We start from the raw sequence: 10,585 nt of genomic DNA, 5'->3' as shown, positions 1-10,585 counted from the left end.
GCTGCCTGGAATTGGGACTTTCTTGGAATGGAAAAGGGTCCCAGCATGAGGATGTAGAGAGAGGATGGTCTGGGTTTTTTCTTTTTTCTTTTTCTTTTTCCTCATGTGTTTTCAAAGCTAGCCAAAGGAAAGGACATCTAATTGCCACCCAGGCACTATCCACTAGACCATACTGTCTTTTTCCCACTCTCTTAAACATTTGTGCTTGTTTCCTTATAAAAGGAAAAGAAGATGTTTGGAGCATTTTTCAGTGAGTCACAGCAGTGTTGTGTGTTTGTAAATATCTTCCATGGAGAGCTTTAAACAGGAAGCCTGGAAAGCTTTTCACAGTCCTGCATCACAATTGTGGGCCAATTAAGGTCTTGGTAAAAACTAGGAGGAAAGGGTCTGACAAGTTACTGTAAATCTCTCAAGAGCGACTGTGGGTTTTTTTTTTATATTTTAATTTAATTTAAATTTTTAATTTTTCTCAATGGCATGTAAAGTTATTTTTTGAGTTCCAAATTTTTCTCCCAGTCTCCCTTCCCTCCCTCCTCCTGAGGCCAGCAAGCAATTTGATATAGGTTATACATTATGATCATTCAACAGTGACTTTGGAGCAGGATCTAGTTTTAAATTCTGACCCTCCTCTAAAAATTTTAGGGATGTCTCTTTCACCTTTGTAACAAGACGAGCAAATTTCCAGAAGAAAGAAAACTTTCTGTACCTTCTCTTCTCTGGCTCTCCTAGGCCCTAGTCCCAGCAATTAAAAGGAACTCTCTCAACTTTGTCAGAATAGTAGTGGTTTGCAAGGTCTGCATAAATGTCAGCTATTATTGTATTATTGTTGTTATTTACCAATGTGGCAAAGTTAAGTGCAAAGGTTTCGGGGCAGCTTTCTAGCCACATAGTGGAAAATGAGGCCTCAGACTCCTAAAATGGAATCACACAGCTTTATTTATTTTTACAAGTTTCCCTCTGTGCTTCCCCCAGGCTCTGGCAAACAGTAGGTGCTTAATGAATGTGCTAATGTTAGAGACAGTTTATTTGGACACCATCCATTTTACATAGGTTTCATTGTTCCTCCTCCAGTTTACATGTACTGTGCTATCCATTTTATTATTGTTTCTCCTTCCCTTTCCTCTTTTATCTTCTTTCTCCTCCTCTTTTCCCTTCTTTTCCTTCCTTTACTTCTCACTTTCTTGTTCACCTTCCTCTCTTCTTCCTTTTTCTCCTCCTTTTTATTTTAAAGAATGGTTTTGCTTCATGCTCAAGGAGGTAGACAACCTATCATTTTATGGGGTTCAAATGCCAGGGAGTGATGGGAGACTGGGAGTGATGGTAGCATTGGCATTGTTGGTGATTGGTTGGGATTACCAGTGGTCCAGGAGTTGACCTCATCTGCATACTCACAATTGCCTGGAGGAGGAGGATGGAGCTGTAATTAGAAGGGTAAGTGATGAGAAGTCTGGGCTGGGAAAATAGGAGTGAATGAGAAGGTAGTAAAGACATTTCCTCTCTGTATCTCTGTGTGTGTCTCTCACCTGTTTGCTTCATGGTTCCTAGTGCTAAAGTGCTTTGTGATGCAACAAGTGAGGCAAAACTAATTCCTTGCCTATTTTCCAGACATGACAAGCTGTCTACTGGTGAACCAAGCAATCATTCTTTGGGAGTCTTATAGATTAAATTAACTTCTCCTTAAAAAAAAAGTCTGTTTATGGGTTTGCTATCCTTGATGAAACTTGTTTTAAGTTAGTGATCTTTCCCCTTGGAGTTAGTTGGATGGAACTAACTTTCTTTCTTGCTCGTTCTTTCTTTCTTTCTTTCTTTCTTTCTTTCTTTCTTTCTTTCTTTCTTTCTTTCTTTCTTTCTTTCTTTCTTTCTTTCTTTCTTTCTTTCTTTCTTCCTTCCTTCCTTCCTTCCTTCCTTCCTTCCTTCCTTCCTTCCTTCCTTCCTTCCTTCCTTCCTTCTTTCCTTCCTTTCTCTGTCTCTGTCTCTGTTTGTCTGTCTGTCCCTCTGTCTGTCTCTGTCTGTCTGTTTCTGTCTCTGTCTCTGTCTCTCTCTCATTCGATGTTTGCCCACACAGACAAAACCGGATTAAGGGAAGAAACTGGAGCAAGAAATGGGAGATTGGAGATTGGAAATGCAAGAACTTTTGGCCTGGCTTTTTGCTTTTGTTTCCTTTTTGAACTGGGAAGGGAGGAAAAGAATCCTCTGCTCCTTGCTGAATTCTGGCCAGAAGAGTAGTGGTACTGTATTTGTCACTCTGGTTGTCTGGCTCCATCACCAGAGAGGCAAGGAGTGAGTGAGCACATTCAGCCGGTTGGCCACATGGCAGCACAAATGGGAAAACCTTTCCCCACCCCACCCCACCCCCAAGAACACACAAACCCTAGTTCATTTGTTATTAGGGATTAGGTGGAACAGATGCATGTAAGATGCTTATAGCCATTTTCCAGACACAAGGCTACTTTCCAATCTAAGAAGCAGCTTGGAGGAAACAGGGTAATTAGATGGAGGCACATGCTGAGACTGAGAAATAATTAATTGATCAGTTTACTAACTAAATCTAAATCTTTTAGGGATTTCTTTGGACTCTCTTTTTCCTTCTGCTTCTTTCTCACTTGCCTTCCTTTCTCTTGTCCTTTCCTCTTCTCTCTTCTCTCCCTTTTCTTCCTGATTCTTTTTCTCAACTTCTCCCCATCTCTGCATTCTTTTTTCATATATTTAGAGACTTAAAGAACTGGGTCCTGACAGATCACCTAGTTTAACCTTCTTGTTTGACAAACGTGAAAGGTAGAACAACCTAACCCACATCACTCAGATAATTAGTGACAGGTTGGGACTAGAGTAAAGACATTCTGATTCCTAGTCTCCTAGTCTAACAAAGTGGAATGGTTGCATAGGGAGGTAGCGACAGAGCTGGAGAAAAACATGGTGGAGTGAGATCACTGGACAGGCGCAGGGTTCAAATCCTGACCCTGACACTTAGGAGCTGTGTGACCACGGACAAATGGCTTTCTCAGTCTCAAATATCATACTTGCAAAATTGAATAATAATTACATAACTGACTCCATATGTTTGTTGTGAGGAAAACCTTTTGTAAAAACATTAAAGTACTATTAAAGTGAATTATTATTGCCTATTATTGTTAGAACTCAGATCTCCTGACTTCTATGTCACTGTCCCTTCTCCTGTATCATGTTGGTTCCATGAAAAGACCAAGGCTGTGTATTATTTTGTCTTTCCTTGTGTCTCCCTGAAGCTTTCTGGTCCAAATCAAAAGTCAGGATCAAAAAAAGCCCCCAACCAAAAGCCTGAGGATAATAGGTTTTACAGCTAGGTAGAGCAGTGGTTAGCACTCTAGGCCTTGAGTCAGGAAGATATGAGTTCAAATCCAACTTTGGACACTTACTAGCTATGTAACTCAGTAAGTCACTTAGCCTTTGTTATCCTCAGTTTCCTCATTTGTAAAATGGGAATAATAATAATGCCTACCTCCTTGGATTGTTGTGAAGAAAAAATGAGATATTTGTACCATGCCTTGCAAAATTTAAGGCACTATGTAAATGTCATTCAATTCATCTGATATTTATTAAGCACCTACTATGTGCCAGGCATTGTGCTAAGCACAATGGTGACACAAAAAGAGGTAAAAGATAGTACCTGCCCTCAAGGAGCTTACAAAATAACAACAACAAAAATAATAATAACAAGCTTGCTCACAAAATACTGGGTTTTTTTAAAAGAGTTGAAATTTAGTAGATTGACTTGAATTCTTTCTTTGCAAAAGTTCATACATGATATTGCTTTGACCTAGGTTTACATTTCTGGTCTCTATTTTGGGAATAGGAGGATTATTGTATCCTGTGAAAAGGGCTTACTTTTGGTTCTCAGGTCACCTTGTTCCCAGTGTTTCTACCCTAAGGACACAGTGGTGGGACATTCATTTAACACCAACCAGGAGACTAGAATAGAAGTAGCAGGCCCTTTAAATAAATTCCCAGGCTTTGTAAAATTGGGTAACTCATTTAACCTTGGTGCTTTCAGGCAAAATCCTAAAATTTAACTAAATCACAAAATTAGGAAATAAGTTCTCCAACCTGAAGTTCTCCTCCCAGCCACATAAGTAGACAAAGCATTTATTAAACTCTTAGAACTATCAGGTACCAGGTACTAAGCAAAGCTCTGGGAATACTAATATGAAAAAAAGAGGGAAAAGATAGTCTTTACCTTCAAAGAGTTTATAGTCTAATAAGGGAAAGACAACATTGAGCTGAAAAGGGGAAGGTAGGTGAAGGTGCCTACCTAAGGTGGAAAAGTAGTCCCTGAGATGCAGGGGCTGAGCCAGGTATATGAAGTGAGCCTGATTGACTGGGGTACTTCCTCAAATGGAGTTTGGGTTTTTTTTGGGGGGGGCGGGGAGGGAGAACTAATAAAATAGTGGAGAAGGCCATAGAGGGTGGAGGTTGGTCAGCATGAGAAGGCCTTGTGGCAGAGGTTGGGAGGTCATCCAGGGAGTTGTAGATTTAGCCATGTTTGAGAGTGACTGATATGGGCATTTCCTCAAAAGCATGAGATCCATCAAATCACAAATCCTTCCCTTATTAGTCTGGACAGTGTAAAGAGCCCTGTGTTTGGAGTTAAGAGGACCATGGTTCAAATTTGCAAATCATGTAATCTCTTTGGCTCTTAATTTCTTAAGATGTTAAATATGAAGGTTGGGGATGCACACACACACACACACACACACATACACACACATACACACACACCAGCCATGTTACCTTCCATTTATAGCATAGGCATTTTGTATGGACCAAGTTATTTATATGTTGTCTTTCCCGCTAGATGGTGAACTCCAGGGCACGGACTGTTTTGCTTTTCTTTAATACTAAGCACAATGCCTAGCACACAGGATGGGCATCACAAATGCTCGTTGACTTGATTTGTGAGGATCAAATGAGATAACTTGTGTAAAATGATTCAAAAACCTTAAGCTGCTATATAAATGCTAGCTGTTATTAGGTGGGACTTGAGCTAGCCTTTGAATGGTGTTTGGGTCATAGATATCGGGAGATATAAATATATATATATAATAGATATAGATATGATAGATATATCAATGAAGTTCAATCTCTTCACTTTGTAAAGGAACAAATTGAGGCCCAGAGGAATTAAGTGACATCTCCAGGTCACACAGGTAATAAATAGCAAAGCCAGAATTCAAACCCAGGTCCTTTGATTCCATCACCAACACCCTTCATTTTTGCTCCAGCTCAGCCATTTATTACCTTTATTATATTCTATACCTTAAATTCATTATTATGTGGCTTTGGTGAGTGGATTCTGAGCTTCCTTTGACTCATCTGCAAAATAGAAACAAACATAATTGCACAGGGCTGTGTAGGATCAAATGAAGAAATATGTATGATTCTCTGTAAATGATAATGAGATAATGAGAACCAGCATGGTACAGAGAAAGAATGATAGATTAGAAGCTGGGAGTAGGGAGGAATTGATATAAGGTTAGGCAGTCGCATAGCTTAGAAATAAGACTGAGTCCAACCTTGCAAATGATTTTCTTTCTTTCTTTTTTTTTGGGGGGGGATAAGACAAGGACATTTATTTGGGGGGAAAGGGGAAAACAGATGGAAGAGTCACAGATTCTTCAACCACTGGAGGGAAGGACCCTGAGGATCCTGAGGGTGGCTGGGGATGTCAGGCATGTTGCCATCATCTCGAACAGGAACAGGGTAGTTGTAAGGTGTAGCTTGGTTGATCATGGTTGCATACTTGGTATAGGGTCTTAACGGAGGTAAGAGCAGAGCCATAGTTCTGATGGCGAAGGACACTGTCAGCACCGGCTCCTTGGACCAGGCCTCCTTCAGGAACCAGCCTAGTCTGCCCGCCATGTTGGCCGCTTTCCCATCACCGCTGCACATCATTTTCAAAGATTCTGCCAGTAAAATTGGTCTCCCCTCCTTCTCCACCTTTTCTCTGTCTCCACTGATTTTCCATTTGATTCCCCACATCAATAAACACAATGGTCTGCCCCCAGTGAGCATAATTCTTCTACATAGATTTCCATGAAAACAGTCCTGGAAGGTAGAGACAGAGTGAAAATCCCTCCTTCTTTATTCCTCTCTCCTCTTCCCCCTCCCATCTTATTTCCATAAAATGTACACTGGTTTTTAAGAAGTCCTAAACTCAGAAAAAATGGTTCTGGGCAGTGATCTAGGTAGAAAAAGAAAGGATAATAGTGCATAAATCTTCTTTAAACAAATAAAAAGACAATGTACCCTACCTTACAATAAGGGAAAGTCTTATCCGAGATTTAAACCATGGACTTAATCTGATTGCTACAATCCCTTGACCACTCATACTAACATTAACAACATTTGCTACCCAGTTATAGTTCTTGGGGATTCTCTATCAAGCCCTAGAAACCTCTTCATCCTGTAGAATCATATCAGCCCTGGAACTCACAGCTTATCAGTTTTGTTTTGTTGCTATTCAGCTATGCTCGACTCTTTGTGACCTCATTTGGGGTTTTCTTGGGAAAGATAGATACTGGTTTTCCATTTCCTTCTCCAGAATATTTTAGATGAGGAAACTGAGGCAAACAGGGTGAAATGACTCACCCAGAATCACACAACTAAATATCTGAGGTCAAATTTGAACTCAGGTCTTTCTGACTCCAGGCCCAGCACTCTAACTACTGTTCCACCTAACTGCACTCCATCAGTATCTTCTGCTTTTGGGGTTCTTCTGATTAGAGAGCCTAGAAAATGGCTTCTCCCCAAACCTCCATTTAAGGAGGGTGCCCCAGCAGACTTCTCTTTGTTTCCCACCCAGCTGCACACCTTTGAAATTCTCCATTGGGCCTCTCCTCTTACCATGTACCTTCTCTCTCTACCTCTCCTTTCCCACATCCATTTGTCTTTTGTCTTCCCTATCAGACTGTAAAATTCTTGAGAGAGACAGTAAGCTAGTGACTGTCTTTCTTCTTCATATTTTAAACCCCATTGCTGAGCATAATGGCCAGCACATAGTAGGTTCTTAAAAATGTTTATGAACTGATCGACCAGTATGTGGTGTCTCCCAGAGAGTGTTTTGGGCTCACCTTTGGCACATGGTGTAAGCAGGCTTTACAACTGAAATCAATTGCAAATCCAGTGTGATACATTTTCTCAAAGACCACAGCCAAGCCAAAGAATGTTTTATCTTTTGGAATGGTTAGAATTTCATTGTGTTGTTTGGTAAATGAAATCTCAAGCTGCAAATTCACTTAATCACTTCTTTTAAAAAAAAATTGGAAATCTTTATTTTTTCTATCCTATATATGCTTTCCTACTTTCTAATTATTTGCTATAGCTAGGATAACTAACAGCTAGCATTTGTATAGCAGTTACAAGATTTACATAGGACTTTATATATGTTCTTATTTGAGTGTTACAACAACTCTGAAAGGTAGATGCTATTATTATCCTCACTTCATAGATGATGTAATTGAGGCAGAGAGTTTTAGTGACTTCACCAGAGTCAAGTAAAAGAGAGCTAACACAGTGTCAGAGGCAGGATTTGAACTCAGGACTTCCTCACTCCACTCTATCTACCATGCCATTTTGCTGCTTCAAAATAGCTGTCCTGACTCAATAAAAATTATCCCACTTTGCTAATCTGTAATAAAAAGCACAACATTTTACTAATAACATGTTGATAAAAGGGGAGGTCACTAAAATAGTGTTAACAATTTGGGGAAAGGGTATGCTGGTAGATGTTTAACAACCAGTTTGCTGAGGGAAAAAAAGTATGCATGACACACTTTTAAGTTTAATTTGCATTATCAACATTTTCCTCCATCACTTTCTTAAGCTGAGACAACCAACAAAATAATAAATTAAGCCCTGATTTGTAGCATTTGACTATTTCTAAAGTATAAATGCTCATACTAAAATTTTAACAATCTCTTGAGAGCCCATTGAGAACTGGCTCGAATGCATCCAACTTACTACTCTTTTCAAACCAAAGGAAATTGACTTAGCATAGCCTGTGGGTCAGTTTAGCAGAGTGAATAGAGAGCTGGCCTTTGAGCCTGGAAGAACTGAGTATAAATCCTGCCTTTGACATATACAGGTGGTGGGACCTTCCTCAAATCACTCATTTGTGCTCTGACATCATTGGTAGAAAGTGTTTGTAATAGAGCTTTCTTCATCTGTGAGTTCCCTATACCATTGACATAACTGGTCTAGGCCCAGGCAGAAAGCACCTTGCTTCCTAAATGACCCAAGGAGCTTTGGTTTGGACTGGGTGTATAAGGTGAGCCTTCCCCAGGACAAGTAGACCTGGAGACACCCAAGAAAATGATACCAGACAGGAGACAGGCAATGCTGGGCTGACATTCAAGTTATAGGCCACTGGATATGACCTCAATTCTTGTTAAACTCTAGAATAAAATTTTAAAGGGATAGTTTTATGTTTAGATGAAAAGGAAGGAACTGATCACTATGAGCCAGCATGGATTTGCAAAGAATGAGCCATGTCAGAGTGACCTCATTTTCTTTCTTTCTTTTTTTTTTTTTTTAATTGGGTCACTAAACTAAGTTATCTGGCAACATTTCTCACAGAATGCTTGTGGGCAAGATGGAGAGAAGTGGCCGGGAGGAAAGATTCATCTTTTCTTGGTGCCTCCACTTCACCACAATTCACTTTTCAGCTCCTTACAATCAGGCTTCCAACTGTGGCACTCAACTGAAATGGTTTTTCAAGGTTACCTGTGATCTCTTCATGAAAATCCAATGGTCTTTTCTCTGGTTTCATCCTCCTTGACCTTTCTGAAGCTTTTACACTGTTGAGTACCCTCCCTCCCCTCACTGGATACTCTTTCCTCCTCTGACTTGCATGATTTCACTTTCTTGTGGTTCTTCTCCTTTGTATTTGAACTTCTCAGTCTCTTTTGCTTTCATCATCCTATCTTTAAACCCTTGTCCCTTAAGGCTCTTTCCTAGATCCTTTTCACTTTTCACCTATATCCTCTCCCTTGGTCATCCTCCTTAGCTCCCATTGTTTCAATTATCATTGCTTATACCAAATCTCTGTTTCCAGCGTAATTTCTCTCAATGTCAACTTCTTCCAAGACATTGAACCTCAACATATTCAAAACAGAATTTATCATCTTTCCCTCTGATCCTGCCCCTCTTTTTCTGCTTGAGGGTATCATCAGCCACCTAGTTCCCTAGGTATATAACCCAAATCATTTTTGACTCTTCCATCTCCTTCTTTCCCTTTGCTGTTGTTCAGTGATTTCTTAGTTATGTCTGATTCTTCATGACCTGATTTGGGGTTTTCTTGGCAAAGTTACTGAAATGGTCTGCCATTTCCTTTTCTAGATCATTTTGTAGATAAGGAAACAAACAGGGTTAAGTGACTTACCTAGGGTCACACAGCTAGTGTCTTTCCTGTACCCTTTTCCAATCACTTCTTAAATCCTATGAATTTTTATCTCCAAAACGTTTCTCAAATCCATCCTCTTCTCTCCACTTACAGACCCATTGCATTGGATTAGGTCTTCATTTAATTTCACCTAGACTACTGTAACAGACTCACAATTACTATTTTTTTTTGTGGGACAATGAGGGTTAAGTGACTTGCCCAGGGTCACACAGCTAGTAAGTGTCAAAGTGTCTGAGGCCAGATTTAAACTCAGGTCCTCTTGAATCCAGGGCCAGTGCTTTATCCACTGCACCACCTAGTACTGTAACAGACTCATAACTGATCTCCCTGATGCCAGTCCCTTCTCCAATCTCTTCCCAATATAACAATTATCCCAATAACAATAATCTTCCTAAGACATGGAAGTAACCCTGTTATTTCCCAGTTCAAAAGTCTTCATTGACTCATTGGATAGGAGTAGGGATTGAACACGTGATTTCACTAATAAAAGGAACAGGGGGAGGAAGGGTTATGAAGAAAATCCTTCTACCAATGTAGGTCAGTCCCTACCCTATAACTGATAAGTCTTAGAAAATTGCTTAGGCTTTTGAAAGGTTAAGTGACTTTCCCAGGGTCACACAGTGAGTATGTGCCAGAGGCAAGAAGCCAGGCTGCCCCTATTGTCTCTATGACAAAACACAAATTCCTTAGCTTGATAGTTAAGGTCTTAACAGCCTGGTTGCAGTTTACCATTCCAGACATTTCCCTTCTTGCAAACTGCATTCCAGTCAAAATACACTACTCACTGTTTCCCAAACTTGATGCTCCACCTCCTGCTTCCATGTATTCATTCCAGCCCTCTTTCAGCCCTGGGATATCCTTATCTCTATCCCCTCAGAACCCTTTTCTTCCTCCTAAAACCTAGCTGGGATGTCCAAACTCTTGTTGTAATTAGTACTCTTCTTCAAACAACTTTTTAAAAAAATATCTACTAATCTCTGTACTATAAGGGGGAGCTAGATAGCTCAGTGGATAAAGGTCTGGCCATAGAGTCCTGGAGTTGGGAGGACCTGAGTTTAAATTCTGCCTCAGACATTGTGTGACCCTGGGCAAGTCACTTTACCCTCATTGCCCCACCAAAAGAAAAATTGATTGTCTAGTACAGGGTGA

At 40.2% G+C, this 10,585-nt stretch overlaps 1 protein-coding gene across 1 annotated transcript; it reads right to left on the bottom strand.

Moving 5' to 3' along the window:
* Nucleotides 1-5,640: 5,640 nt before the first annotated feature.
* On the bottom strand, nt 5,641-5,895 carry LOC122749957 (NADH dehydrogenase [ubiquinone] 1 alpha subcomplex subunit 3-like). Its single transcript, XM_043996607.1, has one exon. The coding sequence runs from the start codon at nt 5,893-5,895 to the stop codon at nt 5,641-5,643; it is 255 nt and encodes an 84-aa protein (XP_043852542.1).
* Nucleotides 5,896-10,585: the final 4,690 nt, after the last annotated feature.

This window comes from Dromiciops gliroides, chromosome 1, assembly GCF_019393635.1.
Source record: "Dromiciops gliroides isolate mDroGli1 chromosome 1, mDroGli1.pri, whole genome shotgun sequence".
NCBI lineage: Eukaryota > Metazoa > Chordata > Mammalia > Microbiotheria > Microbiotheriidae > Dromiciops > Dromiciops gliroides.
This window is presented reverse-complemented; position numbering and strand designations above follow the sequence as displayed.